The 23857-nt window shown below is 35.8% G+C and overlaps 1 protein-coding gene across 1 annotated transcript; it reads left to right on the top strand.

Moving 5' to 3' along the window:
- Positions 1-16134: 16134 nt before the first annotated feature.
- LOC310637649 (regulator of G-protein signaling 21-like) lies at positions 16135-23134 on the top strand (the record flags this gene model as incomplete). Its single annotated transcript, XM_083358152.1, has 3 exons — positions 16135-16276; positions 19599-19765; positions 22883-23134. 3 exons carry the CDS (start codon positions 16135-16137, stop codon positions 23132-23134), a joined length of 561 nt encoding a protein of 186 aa, XP_083214278.1.
- Between the last annotated feature and the right edge of the window lie 723 nt (positions 23135-23857).

Here is a 23857-nt window from a genome sequence, read left to right as displayed (position 1 = left end):
TTCTCTCTCAGTCTTAGGAAGGAGATAATGGTAAAGGACATCTGAAAAGCCTTGTCAAGAAAACTGCTAGGAATAGTCCAAGCAGTTTTCAGGAGTCAAAAACTGATTGATAGACACCAAAATAAAATAAAAAAAACATATCTGTTATAAAAATCCCAATAAAAATAACCATAGTTACCAGAAAATTTCAGCCTCATCCTCACTGGCAACCTACAGCTGAAAAGTGTGATAAAATGAATTTACAAATGTTGTTTGATAGGGACCTTTGACCGCAAAGGTATAACTGAGAAATCAGCAGCCTTTAGGTATCTGAGACTCACACATGTGTGTTTATAAGTCAGCATCTAATAAGTTTGGAATGGAGAACCAATTATTTATTATTCAAGTGTTGAGACTGGGATTTAAAAGGACAGTATTAAGTTTGGTTAATGTGTTTTTATTTGTTGCTTTGTGTTTTAAATTAACAAGAAATCACATCTGTCTTTGTAGCACAATTTCTAGAGACCTTGGGCCCAAATGAAATCCCAAGTGATGATGCTATTATCTGAAGCACTGAGCTACTTAGTGCATTTTATTTGCTCTGCAAAGAAAGAGGTGATAATAACCCCTGTAAGATTTGCTATTTGGGAAATAGTTTAGCATTCACAGAGTAAAGCATAAACACAGGGAGGCTAAATATTCACCATTTAAACTGCTGGGAACCAAAAAAGAAAAAAAAGAAACACTGTTTTTGCCAGATTGTTTAGAAGCCCAGAAATAATCATTCAGAGGGCTGAAAAATTTACAGTTTTTCATAGTGCTTTAAATGGAATCCCGTATGGAAACAAGCATCAGTGATTTAATCAAAATCACAGAATCATATTGTCATGTCCCATACAGTGAATTCTGAGTCTGGATCAGTGTTTTATTTCTGCAATAAAGAGGGCGTACTGTGATTCTTTTGAATAGATATAATACAGTTGTGTATGTGAAAACAAATTATGGGTGTTCATTCAGTAACCTTAAGAGGAGGTTTCCCTTTGGACTTTGTGAGGATTACATACCGATACAAGTTACATCTAATGAGTCTATGTTGATGCTTCTCAATGTTCCTCCAAGTTATTTATCTAAGTTAGTAGATGATGAATACTTTGAGAATGGACAATCCCACCATATATTAAGGTTAAGACTCAGGAAATGTTAATAAGGTAGGCAAAGGTGTTTTTTTTTTCTCTTCACTGGACATTCTTGCCAATTTCTTTGTTGTGCCTCACTCATCTGTCACTGCTTTTACCAGTGGGAAAGAGTATAATTGTCCCACAACGCAACATAGAAGGACAGGGAGGAAGTATTTTGGCTTCAGAGGAGAGAACTTGAAGGAAAAGGGAGGCAGGAGTTTCACCCTTGAGAAATCAGTCCTTCTGCCACTCCAGGGGGGATATTGCAAAGTTATCTCAACTTTTCCTCTGGAGCAACAACTCAGGCAAAAGTAATTCATTAAATTAAATGGTTTTGCAATTGTGCATAATATTGTGGAGATCTAGGCAAGCAGTATTTATTTTGGAATGGCACCTATGCATTTGGAAGTGCCCTAAGCTGGGAATTCTCAAACCTGCCCAGAGTTTAATAAAATATACTTTTAAAAGCAGAGTTCAGATATCAATCCAAGCCAGTAATATTGCTTTCTAGGTGTCAACACTGCTAACATCGAATGTTATTGCTTGACAAGAGATGAAGAAGTAGCCGTTTCATATGTTAAACTTGTGTATTGCTTTAAGACGTATATTGTTTTAGTTTAAGGTTAGGAGGGGGAATGAGTAGGATTGCACTTTTCAAGGCCATTTTTCTCCCTAAAGAAGATAAGGCTTTGGCGGTCTTCTAATGGAAGGGAAACTGATTCTTTAAATTAATTGGAGAGTATGATTAATGACAAAATTAGAAAGGTGGAGAATTGTGTTTTAATATATTGTGCAAGGGGTGGAGATTTCAGATTCCAGCTTCTTTCGAGCAAGCATTTGCCGGTGTATTAGGCTAATACAGGACTTTTAAGGTAAACAATGCCTCAGAGTCACTTGAAAAGCCCATACGTCGGAAACTTGACACTAGGTTTAGATTCACCATGTTATGTAAAACCAAATCAAGGTTTGTAGCTTAGTAGAGTGTATCAGCCCATGCTTACATAACAAGTTAGAGTTAAGCTTATAACAAAATGTAATATGTAAACTCATTAACTAGTTAAAAGCTTCTCTTTATTTTCTTTGTTCTTTTAAACTAGAAAGGCTTACTCAAGGGCCAAGGCAAGATTATTTCCTATTTTATATTGACTAAAATATGAGAACTACCCAAGATCTTTAGAGATATCATAGCTATTGTCACTTGGATTGAAAAAAAAATCCAAGTTTCTGACTTCCCTTGGGCTGAGCTTTCTAGCATCCTGTAAATTTTCCTTTAAAAGGCAAAACAAAACATGGCATGATATGTTATGGTATGTCATGAAGATAAATCGTATCAATTGAAAAATGATATATTTTCAGCTCTGACCTTTATTCTTTTCAATCTGTGCCAGGCAATGACAAAAGTAGGAATTTGCATATTGCTCTAACAAATGATGCATTTGCATGCCATTTGAACAGATGCTGTTTCTCCTAGCTTAGACATGCCAGCCATGTCTTAATCCTTTGAGTTTATGTTGGCATTGCTTGGATAACCAAGATTGCATGGGTATAGTTATTTCCTTTTGACTGCCTTCCAGTCCCTATCAAATCCAGGATATCTTGGATATGGAATGGATTCCACAATGGCAAACCACTAAACTCAAAACAGGATTTGTGAGAAGCCAGCAGTCACTTCAGAGAAAGGAAATCCAATTCTAAACTCCATCCAAGCAAATCCAAACTGAACTAGAACAACAAGCCAAGAGTGGGAAGGAACCACTTATCTCATTTAGGTAAGAATATCTTTTAACAGTCTCTGTTCTCTGGTGGCTGAATTTATTGATTCCACCTTCATGTCAGCTTGAGTAATAGCGGTTGTATTAATTGTGCTTAAACAGCCCCCTTCAATAGGTCATGTTTGTGAGTGTATGTGTGTTCTCCTTAATGTGCTAAGGATGCTACAACTGAAAATAAGAACCTGCCACACTGAAATGGATGAAATGCTGGTCACAAGCATTTTTTTTAAAATGTATTTATGCCAGGTACTTAGAAGCCAAAGCAGTTTCTTTGTTTGCATGCCAGCAATCAATAGCCAGAACCCACTTGATGTGCAGTCAGGGACAGTATATGGGTTAAGGACTTTCTAAATGGGATGTCAGGTTCCACTGAGCTCTGCAAGGGAAAAGGCTTCTCTCAGTTCCACTCCCTTATATAAGTTGACCCCTGTTGTGAACACCACAACATTCAGCACTATCTTATTAACACTAGCCTCCTGGGATACAGAAGATAAAATTTAATGTGACACTGAATGCTCGCTTTGGAGCCTTAAGCATTACAGCAGTAGTAGTAGCACAGTGATTGCACCAGCGGCTATGGTTGCTTCAGCTATAAAATCTGAATCCAGTTAAGTTTGTGAAAGAAATAGCTTTGGATCTTGAAATGTTTGGAATGATACACTGCACCTGTCAAGACTGCCAAATTCCAAAATGCAGGTTTGCCAAAACTAACCGCTAGTTTTAATTTCTTAGTGCCTTCAGTGGGAAAACAAACAAACAAAAAGATGGCTATTTCTCTACTTGGATTTTTTGAATCTGAACTCTCAGTAAGAAAGTATTTCTTAAGTGGCAGGTTGTGACTGTAACATATGAATTCTACTTACTAATCTTATAAGTAAAATATTTCTAGTATGGAGGGAGGAGGCTATAAATAGCCTACTATCACCATCTTCTTTGCAAGTTTCTGTTTGTGGATTATATAATTACATATAGAGTTGGAAATAATTGCATATCATCCTTATCTGTATTGTCGTTGGGTTTAGTATGATGTCTGAAACTTGGCTATGATAGACGTCGGCAGCACATATACTAAAATTGGAACGATACAGAGAAGATTAGCATGGCCCCTGCGCAAGGATGACACGCAAATTCGTGAAGCGTTCCATATTTTTAAATAAAAAAAAATAATAATAATCTCTGCCTTAGCCACAACCACAATAGCTTATTTGAATAAAATTGCATGAACTATGTCTTTGCATATCATCCATAATTGACTTGGGGAAAAATTATTTATTAAATTAATATGCTGCTCATGTCACCATCAAGCAACTTTGGGCAGCTTACAGTAACACTCAGACTTATATCCTGCTTCATACAGCTTTACAGCCCTCTCTGAGCTGTTTACAGAATCAGCATATTGCCCCCAACAATCTGGGTCCTCATTTTACTGATCTCAGAAGAATGGAAGGCTGAGTCAACCTTACGTTGGTGAAGACTGAACTGTTGGCAATCTGCAGAATTAGCCTGCAATACTCCTTTCTAACTATTATGCCACCCAGAAACATTGTACAGGAATATGAAAGTAGACTTCCTCTCTCATATTACCCTTTGGTACATAGTCCTCACTAATGTTACATAAGAACCAACTATGAACCTTAGAAGTGTCTACTTTAGTCTCTTCATTTCCAAGAGTTTTAAATATCAAGTTTTCAACTAATTCATTATCTGTAGTAAGATATTATTCTTTATATGAGAAGTAGCCTGGGTGCTGTTGTCATTAAAATGACTAAAGCAGTATCATACCATCACAATCAATGCACAAAGGGGCTTTTGTCACAACACTATGATTCTGCTTTCATCATTCTGTCCCCCTTTGCCCTCATCCCTGCCCTGATGGATACCACTGAGCAGTAAGATCAAATTGAAATTCTACTGCTTCTAAATAACCAAAAATATCAGTCATAGGCCGGACTCTAAAATAGTCTTCATGAGCATGATTCTTTGAGGAAAAATGGAACATCTCAAGTCTTACAGAGTGAACAGTTAATCTAGACTCAGGTCATATTCAGGTTTCTCCCAAAATCATCTTAATTTATCTGATAAGTGATATGATCAAGCATGTTGGGGAAGGGTATGACTTTGAAGATATTCCTTGATCCTACAGTCATCTTGCATATTATCAATTAAATGAAATATTACTGGACTGATAACACCCAACTCTACTTTTATTTGTCTTAGTCACTAGAATAGTACAATATTGATTCAATGTTTTGATTCAGTAATGGGTTGAATGAAGACTGATAAAATAAATTGGAATCCTGACAAGGCAAAAACATTGTGTATCATGTAATTCATAGTAAGAAATGGAGATACAGGATTATAGTTCAAAATTAATTTTTCTCATCATATATTCAGGTGCCAGTAATGAACTCCAGCCATTTTTAAATAGGTACTGGTAGGCTAGAATGGATTCATGTCTTTCTAATGTATTACTGTAATATAGGAATACTTATATTAAAAATGAGATGACTTCATATAATTACAAGCAGCTTTAAACACAATTTCAATCTTCTACAATTCAGACCTCTGGTGAGACTTTTCTGTTCATGCCTCTGATACCATGCTGTTTGGGAAAGTAAATAGAGAATATTAGACAATGAGAGAGCCCATGGGGTATTGGGGATAAAGGGAAAAGATTGAACCCAGTCATTCTGGGTTTAATCTCGCACACAGCTTTCTTCAGCTCTTTCCATAACTTGCATGCAGTTCCAAAACACTGTTCCTGAAAGAGGTACTTCTGAACTGAAGAGTTCTAATGGGTAATACTTCCAGCTATTTTTCAATGGACATGGTTGAGAATTTACTTAAATTTACAGTATTGTTACTTACTTAAAGCTCTAAATGACTTATAGTCTAATATTTGAAGTCACATATTCCTAAGTATGGAATAGTCTCTGTGTATAACTGATGATAATTTTATAAACTTTGCAAAGCCAAGTCAAAATCCTTTTTTAATTTACATGATGATTTTAATAAAATATAATATGAATGTCTATTTGCCAATTCTCTATTTGCTATTCTTCATTAGTGTTGCTTATTGTCTTATTGAACACCACTATTATTACTGATACATTTGCTCTGCATACTAAGGAAGCCAAGGCTGTAAGAATGACAAGTGGCTGGGAAATCAATCAATAAATCATATAACGTCTTTTGCATGATGGAACCTAAAAAAACTTAAATGAGAATCCAATGCACAATGGGACATATTTGTATATAAACAGATATATGATTATCGATGATGGTGATGATTATAATAATTCTCTTATTAATTTCAATTTATATGCTGGACTTCATCAAAGAGTCAGCCTTCCAACTGCAACAATCATTTATCAAATAAAGCACAAAATCAGTGGAGCATTTTTAATAATAAAAACAAGCACTTTGACCCATTAAAACACATTAAACTATTTAAAAATACAATAGAAAATGTTACCAAGTCCATACTTGCTTTTTGGTGTATATGTAGTACTCTACGGTTTACACAAAGTGCTTCAAAGTTCCCAAAAACTGAGTGAAGAAGCACTTCTGAAGCTGTTAACAAAGCTGAATGTACTGAATGTACAATGTACTGAGGGCAATACAAGTAAGACTTTGACTTTTGAAATATTTTTTCTACCTATCTGGCAAAGTCAAACTCCTATGGCCCTCAGTGCTAGATGAAGAATGTATTGTAAGGCGTGTTGGCAAGGAAGATATTTTAGCTATTTCACAAATATTTGTGGGGAAGGGACTGATAGCCAAGCCCTATATTCTAAACTTATTTTGGGAAAGATAGAGAAGAATCCATTAATTTCTTTATTGTTTCTTACTATATAAATACTATTTAATGCTAAGTATTACCTTTTCCAGTAGAATGCTCAGGATACTTAGCAATAGAATACAGGTAAGGCAACCAGATAATGAATCATTAAAAGTCAGTCTGCTCCATCCTCCAGTAAAAAGAGGTTCAAGAATAAAGTAAGTCACCAGCCTCCCCTCATAAGTTGCATGCTTCCATTGCATATTGCCATAAAAATGTGTTCTACCCCAATTAAAAATCAAAGAGAAGTCACTGACTTAATGTCTGAGCAATTTTGTCATTTTGTATAAATATTCATATTTGCAATTCTGTTATTTTATGTGACTTTTCATAGCTGAATATTTTTAAGTTCTCATCTGCTTTGAAGCCTTAATCCAAAATTAAAGCAAAGCAACCAAAGAGGGATAAATGATAATAAATTACTAAAATAAGTGTAGTCATAATCAGATGGATAAACATTAGTTATGAATTATATAGAGAATCTCATAATCAACAATATAGAATGAGAGTCAACTTCTACTTCCTAGAAACATCTGTCTGGTCACTATAGGAAACTGAATACTGGATTAGATTAAACTTTCAGTTTGTATTGATTGGTTGGTTGATCAGTTCATTTTATTCAATTTGTGTAGTTTACAGCTCTGGTCAGTTTACAAGAAAATATTTTCCTGTGTCAAATGCACACATATGCAGCAGCAACAAAAAGGATACTCTGCAGGTTTCTCTCAATCTTCAAAAGAAAAAGAAAAATCCAGCCAAAGTATTTAATTAATTAATTAATTAATTAATTAATTAATTAATTAATATACCGCCCTTCTCCCGTAGGACTCAGTATGACAAATCCTCAAACTAAAAATAGCAAAAAAATATCAAGTGGTCCAGGATGACAAATGAATGAGAGGCGTTGTTAGTCTCTGATTGATTGGGGTATTGTGACTTGATAACTTCCAAACACCTTTATAATGTAACAAATGAGAGCTGTTCAGGCATTACTGACAAATTAAAAAGAATCCATTCCCAGTCTCTTAGAAAATGGCATTTTGTGGCAATTTGCAGGTGCTCTGGCAGAAACTATTTTAATGTTTCAGCAATTGAATAGGTTTTTTTTTTCTCTCTTTCTGTCTTTGTCAAACATCATAGTTTCAAGTCATAACCAAATTCAGGGTGGTGAAGATTTTTCTTGTATGGGCTGTTAGGGGAGAGACTGATAGGCAGACTATGGAAGTGATAAATAAATAATAGATACAATTCCCTCAGGATTGGCAGAAAGAGGAAATTTCCTTATGGAAAATATGGTGCTGATGAGATCCTTCCTCACTTTCTTTCTCTGAAGGTTAATTGACTGTGGGTTCTTACCCTTCTTAGCTGATTGTTTCCTAGGTAGCATCTCTTCTTCCCTTTCCTCAAGGTCCCCCATCCATGTTGTGAATCACACCATGGTCCCTCATTCCATTCTTAAGCAGAATTTTCTACCTTAGCCCATTCCCACTATTTTCCTATCCATCATGGGGAAAAAAAACTAGTAGGGTCGAAAATACATCTGGAAGCCTCAGGGTCATGTGCAGTCCCTGGAAGCTCTGAATGAGCCTCTGCAGACTTCTAAAAAATTTACCAACATTGAATATTCAGCTCAACAGTTATTAATAAAGCCCACTTACTTCTCACTCTGTTTAAAATAACAGAGCAAAACTCTGTTTCTCCATTTATTTGCCCCCACATACAGGAGCTATCCCATTTTCATTGCATGCAAAACTGTAAAACATCTTGTTGCAAGAAGAATTTTCTATTCATATATCCTCAGAGTTCTAGGATAAAACTGGTACCATGATCTGTTTATCAAACCACTTTCCAATTGGTCTGCCTGGATGCCTGAAGTTACTGTGGATCTACTCACAGTGAGTCTATCTGCTGTTTTTCAGGTTACTAGATTTTGAGGGATATTACCTAGATGGGATATACTTTTCCAGGGATTCCAAATCCAAGTTGGGTGTAGGTGGAGAAAAAATAGAAAAACAGGGAGAAAAAAAATCGAACGTTTAGGCATTGTAGAGGGTAGCAGGCAAAAAGGAACTTTTAAAACTGCAAACATGGTACGGGACATTTTAGATATCAGTACAAAATGGCACCCTAGATTTAGGCCACAAAGTTTCATCCTAACAGTGCTATTGTAATAATAATAATAATAATAATAATAATAATAATAATAATAATAATAATAATAATAATAATAATAATAATAATAATAATAATTTAAAAGAAGACAGCTGACCGGGAGAAGTTAAAATTGCAAGTGCTGGAAACTTTAACTCGGGCAGAATTAATCTTCTCCATATTTTAATTTGACTTAAAGGGGAAAAATGGCACTGGAATGCTGTTTCTTTCTTTCTTGACAATGTCAAGAAAGAGATACATTTGGCAACAAAGTGTAAATAATTCAGAGCTTCTCTTTCTTCTTAAAAGAAAGAATTTTTACAGAATATTGTTTTTTTCTCTGGGACTTTGTTTTTTAATTGCTGATTTTGTTGAAGGGGAAAGTGAAATTTATAAGAAGTGGACTTTTACAAGCAGGAAAATGGCTTCAAAGCATTTGGGAATTTCTGCTGTTTCTATAAGTACAATCTCTTCTTCTGTAGTACAACCTGTGGTGCAATCTACAGCTAAGCCTAAACAACCTTTATTGTCAAAGTACAACATGTGTACATTGAGATTAGCTGAGCCTCCCCCTGTGCTCTCTCCCCCCAACACACAGTGACAACAAACCCTCCATCCCACCACACTATGTGAACCAACTACACCACACACCAGCTTCCCAAGTCAATTCTGCATAAGATTATGTCCCATTTAAAAGCCTAACAGCCCACGGATAAAAGCTATTTTTCAGCCTGTTGGTACGGCTGGCTATATTCCTATATCTCCTACTGCATGGTAGGAGAGTAAAGAGATACCATCCAGGGTGTGAGTCAACCCTGAGAATCTTCCTCACTCTTCCAAGGCAATGAGCCCTGGCGATGTCATCCAGTGGTGTCAGGGAACAGCCCACAATGTCTTGTGCTGTGCTCACTACCCTCTGTAATACTTTCCTATCCACGGCTGTCAGACCAGCATATCAAACCACAATACCATACGAGAGGACGCTCTCTATGGTAGACCGGTAAAATTGATTGCATCTTCTGCTTGGCCACTAACCATATGAAGCACATGATTTGAACTGCTTCTTATGGAGATTGCTTTTGGGGGTAATGTGTTAAAAATGGAGGCAGAATGTGTAAAATCTTCAGTACAATATTATTTTCCTTTGGTTTATTATTTAATTTCCTGCTTTTTTCCCCTCCCTTAAGTATTCTCCATCCTTCATTTTCTTTACTCTTAAATATTCCATGAGTATCTTCATTTGTTCTGATTATTAGACAGGATAATCACTACTCTTTTTTGAATCTTGTTAATATCAAAATCCATCTTAAATAATCTACTTTTATTGCATCAAACTATTTATTTATTTATTTATTTATTCGGTTTATATACCGCCCTACTCCGAAAGGACTCAGGGCGGTTTACAAAGCAAAAATTAAAAACAATACAATATAAAATTAAAATTAAATTAAATTAAGTCTAGCGCAAAAAAATAAAATCACAATTTAAAAACATTAAGCCCCTTAGTCCAGACCAGATAGCTCAAAGAGCCAGGTTTTTAGGTCCTGGCGAAATGAACAAAGGTCGGAGGCAGTCCGGAATTCCGTTGGCAGTTGATTCCATAGGGCAGGTGCGCCCACAGAGAATGCCCTCCCCCTGGGGATCGCCCGTCGGCAATCCTTGACCAGCGGTACCCTGAGGAGGCCCTCCCTGTGGGAGCGCACAGGACGATTGGAAATTGATGCTGGCAGCAGGTGCTCCCTCAGATAATCCGGGCCCATGCCATTTAGGGCTTCATAGGTCATCACCAGCACCTTGAATCTCACCCGGAGGGCAACTGGAAGCCAATGCAGCTTGCGGAGAAGAGGTGTTACATGGGAGTATTGGGAGACTCCCATCACAACTCGTGAAGCTGCATTCTGCACCAGCTGAAGCCTCCGAGTGGTCCTCAGGGTCAGCCCCATGTAGAGAGCATTGCAGTAGTCTAGCCTGGGGGTCACGAGTGCGTGGGTGACTGTGCGTAGGGCATCTCGGTCCAGATAGGGCCGTAACTGGCGCACCAGGCGAACCTGGGCAAAAGCCCCCCTGGCATTGTTATGTCTATGATTAAGAAAATATTATTTTAGAAACATTATAGATGTTGAATACCAGTCTGAAACCTTTTGTTTAATTATAGGTGCTAATTATGATATTCCTTCTCTCACATTATCTATTTCTCACAGAATCAACCAGAAAACAAAAGCTACTGCTACCTGTGACAAGTGGCACAGTGAAACATGCCAATAAAGTGAGTTTTTTTTAATAAAGAGTTTTTGTTTTGTTTTCTTGAAAGAAAAAAAATAGGAAAGGAATCGCTATATATGATATGAAATTGTTATCTCCTGAGAGGCTATCTAAAACAAGCTGAAATTCTTTCTTAATTTTTCTTCATTTGAAAACGTCATCACTAAAATGATACACTGTAAAAAGACTAGAATAGCAATAGCGATAGCATGTAGACATACATATCATTTCATAGTGTTTCACAGCCCTCTCTAAGCAGTTTACAGAGTCGGCATTTTGCCCCCAACAATCTGGGTCCTCATTTTACCGACCTCAGAAGAATGGAAGGCTGAGCCAACCTTCAACTAGTCAGGATCAAACTCCTGGCAGTGAGCAGTGAATGTCTGCAATGCTGCATTCTAACCATGGCGCCAACACAGCTTGTAGGTAGTGCAGAGGTTAAAATGCAGTATTGCAGGTTGTATGGACTTTTTTCTGAAAGAAGAAAAGACTGAAATGGTAATTTATGGATCTGGGACTGAACAGGGTTGAAGATAAGATGGCAATTACTTAATAAAAAGGGCAGAAGTCAAATTTCTATGCTTTCCTTTTTTCACTTCTTTTTTTCTTATTTCCTACCTTTTATTCCTTTTCTTTTTTTTCTTTTCATTTTCTATATGTTTAGTGTACCGGTATTTTAAAATTGTAATAAAAGAAAAGAAAAAGTCATTACCCCAATATTTATTTTTGAACATTGCACTTTTTCCCCCTAAACAATACCGTTTCAGACTCAATGTATTCCCTTCAGATAAATTGAGATTCTGAGGAGTGACTATTCTCTATTCTCTGTTCTTTTGACAATAAATTATCTTCTATTTTATACAGCCAGACAATTTTGCAAAAGGGGCATTGGGATCCATTGCAAACTGTGTTTGTTTCAAATAAAAACTAAATCCTTTAGTTGGCAAATATATATATATATATGTTGCAGTGAAGGCTCAGAGAGTTGTACAAGTTGAAACTATGCAAAACTGAGATCTATTTGTAATAATCAGATTATAATAAATTCAATCTTTTATTGCATATTAGTTTTAATCTGCCTTAGTATGTGCGTGTATACATTATTCAAACATATTGTCAGAACCCACCCCAATCCAGATCTTAGGAAAGAAGAACTCTTGAAGGCGAGATTCTCCAAACAGGAACTTTTTCTAAAACATAGTTGACAGTGAATAATAGAGACAGGATCTGGAAACTCTCACAGGTCAATAATTTTAAAGTGTCCCCAAGTAAAACCCCTCCCCTCAGTCCATTTGGTCAGTACCAGATCAGTCAAGTTTCAGGTGTCAAACTCCTCGTGGGAAAGGAGAGCCCCAGTACATTTGTAACATTATTACTTCCTCCCCTTCACATTCCAGTCGGAGATACAAACCAGAATTCTCCCCCGTCAGCTTCGTTCTTCTAGGAGAAGTCACCAGCCTATCTATATATCTATATATCTATATATCTATATATCTATATATCTATATATCTATATATCTATATATCTATATATCTATATATCTATATATCTATATATCTATATATCTATATATCTATATATCTATATATCTATATATCTATATATCTATATATCTATATCTAGATAGATAGATAGATAGATAGATAGATAGATAGATAGATAGATAGATAGATAGATAGATAGAGATAGAGATATACACAGATTTTGGGGGGTAATATGCTGATTCTGTAAACCACTTAGAGAGGGCCATAAAGCACTATGTATATAACGCTAAGTGCTATTATATTTTAACTCTGTTCACTGCTAAGAGGTGTTTGTGTGATATGGTCAGCCTTTAAATTGAACAAACATAAAAACAAATAAGCTTCTGCACTTCAAAGTTTTCCTGATTTTTTTTTGAGAGGAAAAAGAATGCAGCATGTCATTATCTATAGCTTGATCTTTCTTCTTTTGAATTTGCTTTTCTCTTTTTTAGGCTAACTTTCCTAAATGTTTTGCAAATTATTCACAATTTTAAAAATTCACTTGACTTAATATAGAAAATTACCTTCTGATGAAACAGGAAGTCATCTTGCTGAAGATTGGGTGGAAGCTGCGTGAAATGTGAAGCCTTTTTGAAGATACAATGATAGAGAAAGATCGATTGGAGATTCTTTTCCAGTGTTTTTCATTCAGTGTATATACACATATAGTAAATTTTGCTTATGGAGATGTGCACTTTCACCCCTACTATCATGTAGATCAGCATGGATTCATTCTAACATGAAAAGTATATGCTCAGTCAGTGAATTATGCCATTTCCTCATTCATAGAATCAAGGAAAAAAACTGAGTGCACAAAAGTAACATAGAGGAATACTGTGAATGGAGGAAGTCCTACATAGGTCCTGCCATATTCATGGCAAAATGAAGCACTTTCAGGGGTAGGAAGGTAATGTGATCTATAAACAGAGCATTTTTAAGAAACTGAGAGGTATTTCTGGAATGCCCCTACCTCTACCACCACTATTATCACCACCACCACCACCACCACCACAACAACAACAACAACCATGCTGCTATTGTTTTGGTGCAGTTAAAAATATTATGCAGTTTTTTTAATTAGATCTCTTTTTTGGATCAGTCCGGTTTTCTAAAGAATTGCAATATTATTTATCATTTTATTGTCCTGTATTCTGGTGTATTGAAGCTATCATGCATTTTGAATACTGCCTTACTATTCAAGGAGACAGGGCAGGTTAAAACAGATTTAGTTCTAATGCAAGAGTGATCTTCATATTGCCCTTTGTTCTGCTGTCTTCTAAGAAGTTTGGGGACCTATTAATAATGAACATTGCTTCCTAGGGAATAGGCTACTTAAAAAAAATTGATAGCTGAACTATTGTAGCAGACATTGAAATAGATTAACAGCTCTTCCTTGGAAACACCGCATGGACAAAGACTACTGTAATAAATGTGTTGTAGGTATCAGTGGGATTGTGAATAACTCTTCAGATTCTTGCAAATTCTCTGTCTGCACCTGGTGGTACATATATCAAAACTCAAGGGACTCTTTCTTTGAAGAAGAAAAAAGCACTTAAAATTATTAACTGGTTTGGAAAAGATCTCATTTTGCCCTGAAAACATCCTAGATTTAGTTAAATCTGACCTGAGCTGGACTATTTATTTATTTATTTATTTATGGGACTTATATGCCACCCTATCTCCCGAAGGACTCAGGGTGGCTAACAACAATAAAAACAACAATACAAAAGTTAAAAAAAAATTAAACAAACACCCCCAAAATAAATTAGCTAAACAATTAAAAATTAAAACAATTTTAAAACCCGTCATCAATCCAGGTCAGCTTGATGAAAAAGGAGTGTTTTGAGGCCGCGGCGAAAGGACCTGAGATCCGGGGCCATCCGGAGCTCAAGGGGGAGTTGGTTCCACAGGGCTGGCGCTCCCACAGAGAAGGCCCTCCCCCTGGGGGTCACCAGCCGACATTGTCTAGCCGACAGCACCCTGAGGAGGCCCTCTCTGTGTGAGTGCACTGGGCGATGGGAAGTCGTCCCCGGCAGCAGACGGTCCTGCAAATATCCTGGGCCTAAGGCATGTAGGGCTTTAAAGGTAAGTACCAGCACTATATTGAACTAATTAGATTTTTGGAGTTCAAATAAGAAGACAAGCTTTTCTTTTCTTTTTATTTTATTTAGTTATTTATTTTCCTAACACAGAGAGGAAACTAAACTAGATTTTAAAACAGAGGGATACTGTTGCTGCTTTTTAAACAAACATTTAATCAAAGTCTTGTTGAGAACCAAAACTGGGAAGCAATTTTTTTAAAGTAGTAAATGTAAAGGATTAAGACAAAGCCCATTTATTACCCAGTGTTACCATGATAACCTTGCCAACAGCTCTACTTCATACTAGCAAAAGAATCATAAGAATTATTGACTCCAGCCCACTCAGTGTCGAGAAAGCATAGAGCAATTCTGTGCTGAAACATCACTAATACCTTTCCTTCTATTCTTTTTCCTCTTGATCAGCTAATCAAGACTCTCTCCTGAAAAGGTAATCTGGATATTATATTAAATTACATGATGCCTTTATTTGAGAAAAAATGGTTTGCAATCATTTCACATGACACAAACACTACATTTTTCTTTTTTCTTTTTTTGTCCTTCTAATGTTAGGGAATCCATGCCTATCCAAATTGAGTTTAATGGGCTTTATTCCAAGCTAAATCAGCATGTAGAACAAAATTTTCACTAAAAGCAATAATAAGAACTAAATTAGAGCAGAAACAGTGAAAGATAGAAAAAAATAATAGAGAAAACTAAAAACACTGTAAGAGAACAAAACAGGAAAAAAAAAGAAAAATATGAAAATACACAGATAGTAGCTTCTGGTGTTCTTCACAGTAGTAATAAGAATAGTTATATTTTAGCTTCTTTCTCTCTAAAGTTACATCATGACTTTCTTCTTTCTGTCTTTCTCTCTATTCTATCTAATCATCAAGCCATAAATCATAAGTTTTTTTTAAAAAAAAGTCCATAAGGGGATTCCAAACACCAATAAAATTGAGGTTTTCCTTTCTCTAATCAAAGAAGTCATTTTATCCATCTGAGCTAATGTTTTCAATTTGACCAACCATTCTTCCATGGTGGAAAATATGGGTTTATTGAGATATTTTATAGTTAATTAAAAGTTGCTTGCAGACCTGCACTGGAGAATCCTTATAATTAATAAACATAGATAACTAATTATAACTAACTACCATTGGGTATTCAGGAGAAAGCAAAGAAAAAGGAAAAAGCAGCTTTGCTGATGTCAAAAGCCAAAGAAAATCCAGTGGAACATCCACATCTTTAACACTGTGCTTCTGCTCTGGTTCTTCTTGCTTTAATGAAGTATACTGCATGAAGGGGGAAAAAACAAGATGCAAGAATGGTATCTTAATTTAGGTCCCATGAGCTGTGAGGAAATAACTGTAAGCAAAGTACTACATGTTCACAATGATAATATTAAGAGCAAGTGTTGTTTCCACAGATCATCCCCAAGGGTAAGAATGTCATGGATGGAATCTGTGGATACACTTTTGGTTAACAAAGGTGAGATTCTATTCTATTCTGTTCCGTTCCATTCCATTCTAGTGTTCTGTTCTGTTCTATTCTACTCCACTCCACTCCACTCATAATATATTTTATCATATTTCTATTTTTCCATTCAAGAAATGAAGGGAATATATATCCAAACCTGATCTACACAGCTGTTCTTCTCCTCCCTGATGTTAATAACCAGTAGACCCACAAAGGCTTAATTAATGCCACTTTGCAGACCAGAGTAAATCACTGTCTTTTAATTTAATAATAATAATAATAATAATAATAATAATAATAATAATAATAATAATAATAATAATAATAATAATAAGAAGAAGAAGAAGAAGAAGAAGAAGAAGAAGAAGAAGAAGAAGAAGAAGAAGAAGAAGAAGAAGAAGAAGAAGAAGAAGTTGGAAGGGACCTTGGAGGTCATCTAGTCCAACCCCCTGCTCAGGCAGGAAACCCTATACCATTTCAGGCAAATGGCTGTCCAGTCTCTTCTTAAAAACTTCCAGTGTTGGAGCATTCACCACTTCTGGAGGCAGGTTGTTCCACTGTTTAATTGTTCTAACTGTCAGGAAGTTTCTCCTTAGTTCTAGGTTGCTTCTCTCCTTGACTAGTTTCCATCCATTGCTTCTTGTCCTGCCTTCGGGCACTTTGGAGAATAGCTTGACTCCCTCTTCTTTGTGGTAGCCCCTGAGATATTGGAACACTGCTATCATGTCACCCCTTACTCTTCTCTTCATTAAACTACACATACCCAATTCCAGCAACCGTTCCCTATATGTTTTAGCCTCCACTCCCTCAATCATCTTTGTTGCTCTTCTCTGTACCCTTTCTAGAGTCTCGTCTCGACATCTTTTTTTACTTCATGGTGACCAAAACTGGATGCAGTATTCCAGGTGTGGCCTTACCAAAGCATTGTAAAGTGGTATTAGTACTTCACTTGATCTTGATTCTATCCCTCTGTTAATACAGCCTAGCACTGTGTTGGCTTTTTTGGCAGCTGCAGCACACTGCTTGCTCATATTTAAGTGATTGTCTACTAGGAGTCCAAGATCCCTCTCACAGTTACTACTATTGAGCAAGGTACCACCTATACTATACCTGTGCATTTGATTTTTCCTGCCTAAATGTAGAACCTTACTTTTTTCACCATTGAATTTCATTTTGTTAGATAGTGCCCAGTGTTCGAGTGTGTCCAGATCCTCCTGTATTTTAAGCCTATCTTCTGGAGTATTGGCTATTCCTGCCAGCTTAGTGTTGTCTGCTAATTTGATGAGTTTCCCATCTATCCCCTCATCCAAATCGTTAATGAAGATATTGAAGAGCACTGAGCCCTGAACAGAGCCCTGGGGCACCCCACTACACACTTCCTGAAACCACAAAAAACTCCACAAGAGCCTAAAAAATTATATACAAATGTTTCCTGTCATAAAAATAAGTCCTAATAAAGGAACTCCAATATCTAATTCAGATTATACTAAGAGAAAAAGCCTTCAGTCCCAAAGGACATGGATGAATTATTTTGCACATACCACAGATATCCCAAATTGCTGATGCAATATCTCCAAGTCAAAAACTGCTGAGCTGACTGATTAAAGAAAAAAACAAATATTCTAAAGCAGAACAAATGAACCATTTCAGATGTCACTTAGACTAAATAAGGAAGTAGAAATATCCTGCAATTCTCTGGATGGCCATGCAATAACTTTCCAAATTATATATACAGGTCGTCTAGATCCAGGGCCAATGACACTTCAGCAACTCATGGTACACTGATCACACAAGGACAGTAGGGTGTAAATAGACAGTGAAGGATGGTCGATTTGAATTATTTGTATCAGTATGTTACTCTGAGAAGTTAACATAGAATTAAAAACAAAACAAGGCAAACAATAAACATAAAACAACCACAATAATGTAATATAAAACCGCACAGAAGTCAAAGCTACAATATATTCAAAATCTTGAACTAATTCACTTTGTGTCCTCTCTTTATCTATCACTCTGCCTGTTTTTTTGTTTAAAACTGTGTTTCTCAACCTTAGCAACTTTAAGATATGTGGTCTTCAGCTCCCAGAATTCCGCAGCCATTTCCCTCTGTCTTTCTTCCCAGGCACACATGCAGAGAACAAATGTTCTTGCACTTTCCTGCTGATAGAATATATTGGCTAGGTGGTATGTTTTGCCTATCATTATACTGTATTTCCTCTAAACAATTCTTGTTTCTGTTATAATTATAAAAAATAACTTACTATTCACCATTCAGATCAGATTCCTGCTTTTGGGAATACTCACATAAACACCAGAACATTTTAGCTTCCAACCATGTGTATTTATTACCTATCAAAGGTGTGGGTTTGGAGGAAAGACACGAGATCAAACTGGCTTTCAAGAAACATTTGCTACTGGGAGTAACTGTTGGACATATGCAGCATATCTTGAATTCCACAGTTGCTTCTAATAGCAAATTGTTGTGAAAGCCAGTTTGGTCTAAAATATAACATAGTGGACCAGGAATGGAAACCAGAATTTTAGTCCAGCCTTAGGTATGAAAGCCATCTGGTTGACTTACATCTCTTACTCCCTTTCATTCTTAGGAACATGCTAGTATTGAACAACTTTGGAAAATGCAAACTTTATGGACTTCTCCATATAGTCATCAGGAGTCAAGGGTAGTTCAAAGACCCAAAATTTAGAACATTCATCAGAAGAGAGGTGTGTGTGTGTGTGTGTGTGTGTGTGAGAGAGAGAGAGAGAGAGAGAGAGAGAGAGAGAGAGAGAGAGAGAGAGAGAGAGAGAGAGAGAGAGAGAGAGAGATTGAGAGAGAGAGAGAGAGAGGTATGAATATGTTCAAAATCCCTTTGAAAAATGGTCTCTCTGCAGAAGGCAGGCTTTGGCCCTTCCAATGGTGCTGAGCTACAGCACCCAACATCCCTCATACTTGGCAGATTGGCTGTGACTGATGAAATTTAGAATAATTTTGTAATCAGTGAATGGAAAACTTTAGTGGTTGTCTGGCCTTTGCCTAATGAGCTAATCCTTGTAGAATACTCATTATGGTTGAGTTTGAGCTCTTGGTCAAATGGTAAAATTTGCCCTCCAGAATGGCATGTGAAAAGGCCACTAACTCTTATTAATCCCTCACCAGAATGGAGACAAGTTAAGTGTTATATTCTGGCATGACTGGATCATACCCATAAAAAGTAATCATTGGTTCACCTCCAATAAAAGCCAATGAAATCATTCTTTTAGTTTTCAGTGTATTGAATGATTTTCACACCAAGAAGTTGCTTATGTCTCCCTATTCTTATTCTGGTTTTTTTAGATGGCCTGGATGCATTCAGAGCTTTCCTGAAATCAGAATTCAGTGAAGAAAATATTGAATTTTGGCTCGCTTGTGAGGACTTCAAGAAAACAACGTCAGCAGCTAAAATTGTTTCAAAAGCCCAAAGGATTTACTCTGAATTTATCCAAGCTGATGCACCAAAGGAGGTAACCCAGTTGTGGATGACTTAAAACACAGTTTTCTATTTACAAAAGAAAAAGAATGAATATTTTTATCAGTTTGAATATATACATTTGATTTTTATGCATGATAATGATCATGTCACTCATTTCAAATGGTGAGATGATCAAAGAAGCCACTTGTTGTGGCTGTCCATATGTATTGATGGATGATTTCTGATAGTTCAGTCTAAAAATAAGAACAAGGATTATGAGCATTAGGGTATATCCTCTTTGGATAAATTCAGGCTTATACAGTAAGAGCTACCAGAAGTTGTTCACCAAGTGGGTCAACAAAGTAGAGGTATCTTTCAGCTCTTCTAGAGGAAGCTTTCTGTAAAAAGACTGACTTGGGTATGTCCCTTAGATAACTATTTTCTGTTTTTAATCTCCCTTTTGAGAAAGGTCCCGGAGCAGATGGTTAAATTAGGATTACAGACACTCTTTGATGAAAGAGGTTTCCAACCTGGGTTCAAGTCTGATTTGAGGATGAAAGCAGCCATGGTTGCCTAGCAATAACTGGACTTCTATGGCATTAACTTTGAGGGTCTAATATGATACAGAATTTGGGGGTGATACCATGCATGCATAAATTAAAAACTTTGGAACCACTTACAATATGAATTTTGGCCCACAATCTTCAGCATTATTAACCAAAACTAGATGTTAATGAGAAAAAAATTGAAATATCAAAAAAATAATAATCATTGCACACAGCATAATATTGGTTGTGTTCCATACAACTGAAATTCAGACATTGTTCCTAGAGAATACAGAAAACAAATTATCATTGAAAACAATCCAATAAGCCCATTTTACATTAGTTACATTACTGTTATTTTTAGTCTGGTATTGTCTAATCAAATAATACACCACCAGCTATTATTCATCTGTTTTTGATGACAATGTTCAGAATCCCCATGGTTCAGGAAAAAGGGCCTTCATATCCCTCTTCATATAAAATATTACATTAAAGTTGGTCAGGGACTGTGATAATTATAATTCAAACATTTGGTAGATGCCAATTTGATGAATCAAACTATAACATTTTCCAATAGTCCAGAGGGAAAAATGCATTGGCAGGCCTTTGCAGCAGAAGACAATGAGAAAATTAAAACATTCAAAAGCAGCACATTCACAAGTAACAAGGGTTGAGGAAAGCAAACCTTACTTATCATCTTGAAACAGAACAATAAAAAGGCAATTACAGGCTAGGTGGAAAGAGGACCAGAAAACTGGTTTTTCAATGATTGATGAAAATTTGGTAAAGTAAATTAGAGATCAAGGTCAAGCACATATAAAAAGTATATATCTTGCATTGATAGAAATTGATTCAGAAACAGAACTTGTTAAAGATTGTATGATAAAGTGGGCTCAGAATTTTCAAGAAGTTATTACAATGGATACTTGGGAAAAGATTTGGGTGAGAAATGTAAAATTTACACAGGCCCAAAATTTAAGAGAGAACTTTTACAAAATGTTTTATAGGTGGCATTTAGATCCTAAAAAAATAGCAAGTATGTATCCGAACTACCAGCCCAAATGTTGGAGGTGTGGTTGTGAGGATGCAACGTATTTTCATATATGGTGGATTTGTAAAAAGGTTAAAGCTTTTTGGATTAAAATCTGGTGGAGTATGCAAAAGATATTCAAGAAAAGGATAAAGTTTTTTCCACAATTGTTTTTATTGGGTATTATCACAGATACCACCATTGTATATATTAAATTGATGTTGAATTTAATTACGGCAGTGAGACTTTTAGTAGCGCAATATTGGAAGAAGGAAGAACTGCCGACTATAGAAGAATGGACTTTAAAAGTTTCTAACTTGGCGGAGATGGCAAAGATTTCAGCGTATTTGAAAGATCAATCGCAACAGAGATATACTGTGGAGTGGAAGAGATGGATAGATTATATTCAGAATAAATATGGGACTAAAAAGTTTCACTTAGCATTTGTATAAGTAACGGATTTATATGATGTACAATTAGCTTGTAGTTATTTTATTAAGAGTTAAAGTGCGATAGAATTTAATATCTTGTTGTTTGCATATTTTAGATTATGTTTGTTTGTATTTTTATATCCTGTATTTAGCTCTGGGAAGTCGGGGAGGAGGGAGGGGAGGGGAGGGGAGAGTTGGAGAGGTTTGGGGAGAGGGGAGGGGGAGGGGAGGGGTTTTGTATTAAAAATGTACTGTAAAACTTTTCAATAAAAAATAAATAAATAAAAAGAATTACAATTCACTTAACAGCCTAAAAAAACAATAGTTTTAGACGTATAGTATATATTGCATAAATCAAAGTTATTCCTATCTTGCATCACTAGTGTAAGTTATCCTCTTCCAAAAAGCATTCATTAAAGTATTTTATAATTCTTCATATCTTTCTTGGCTTTGATTTTTAGTTTAGTGGTCAGTTTGATTATTTTACTGATGGATGTAAGGGAATTAAATATCTAAACATGTAGAGCCAGTTTCATTTTATTTTTTATTTTAAAACATGCTGTTCAACCTGGTTTCCCATTTTTATACATGACTTAGGTCTGTTGAAATATAAATGGATGAAATATAAATGATTAAACAGTGATAAGTGATTAAACAGGTAGAGTGACAAAGAGAAGGTCTGCAACTGTCAGATCAAGTTATAATTGGAGTAGCGATAACAGCTTTCAAAAAAAAAGAGAGAGAAGGAATATATGTTTTTATTGAACACAGGAAAATCTAATTCCTATAGCTTTCTAAATTGGAAGGTTGGGGTTGTCTTTTAATTACCTTAAATGTATACACACTGAAATTCAATAATCAAATATTAGGCAGGTGAGAAAAAGAATGATACAAATATGCATTGAGCATGAAAATTCTGGAGTGCTCATCATCTTATTTACCAGAGAACCTGTTGCTGTTTTAGTGTTGTTACTATGATAAATGGCTTTGGAGAGTAGGAAACTAAATTAAAATTAGTGGTCAATATTTTAGTAACAAAAGTCTGACCTTCCTGCTGCTTTGCATTAAAGAGTGTATTTTGAGATATGATTCAAATTTTATTTGCTTTTGGCTCCCAGACAACATTTCATATATCCAGTAGAACAAGCTTTTTTTTCCTGCAGATAAACATTGACTTCAATACCAGAGACCACATCATGCAAGCTATTTCAAAACCAGCTCTCAACTGTTTTGATGATGCTCAAAAATTAATCTACAGTCTCATGGCCAAAGATTCATTCCCACGGTTTCTGAAGTCAGAAGCTTATACAGAACTTGTAAATAAGGAACTGAAAAAAAGTCAAAAAGGTGGCTGCTGTTTTTGTAAAAGGTCAAGCTCAAAAGAATTTTGGAATCACCTGGCATCTCTATATTGATGGCTAGCAGGGTAGGTGACTCACTAATAGAATTATTTGGAAATTGAAACTGCAGGTTTACAACATGGAATTTGGATTTTTATTTATTTCAATACATATTAATGTATTTCACATTGTGTCAAATCTCCAAGTTTTCCATTATACGGAATGTGGATTTTTTTTTAAAAAAATGTCTTACTGAAAGCTTCATGTGAAAGAACTCAAATGTGACATTTGCATTTTGCTTTCATCTAAGACTAAACAAGATCATAACAAATTATGTCATCCTCTTCCAGTTTCTTGTCTTATTTACTTAACTGTAAATATATACTAGAGAGCCAGCTTAGCATGGTGGTTAAGGCACCAGGCAAACCACTACTGAAGTCAATACTGACATGAAGACACAATATCTATTTCCATATGTAGACTGTGACCATAGTACATGGAGAGGTAAAAATCTAATCTGTTGTGTGATTCCTTCTCGTTTTTGAAAAAAGATCCTTTTTAAAGCCACATAAATTACCTCTACCAATATCAAGCAATGGTGACTTCTTTTTGAAAGTGCCTATACAGGAAAGGAGAGAAGGGGGATGGAATAGAGGACACACAGAAGAAATTGAACATCCTCACCTGTATATAGAGCAACCCTGTACTTATTACTCTCTAGTAGTTAACTACAAAAAGGGACACATATGCACTTGATGTGCAGGAACAATCTCACTATCTTCTCCTTGACTCAAGTCT

Source organism: Vipera ursinii (genome assembly GCF_947247035.1).
Source record: "Vipera ursinii genome assembly, chromosome: 3".
Classification (NCBI taxonomy): Eukaryota; Metazoa; Chordata; class Lepidosauria; order Squamata; family Viperidae; genus Vipera; species Vipera ursinii.
The sequence above is the reverse complement of the archived record's forward strand: the minus strand, read 5'-3'. Positions and strand labels throughout refer to the sequence as shown.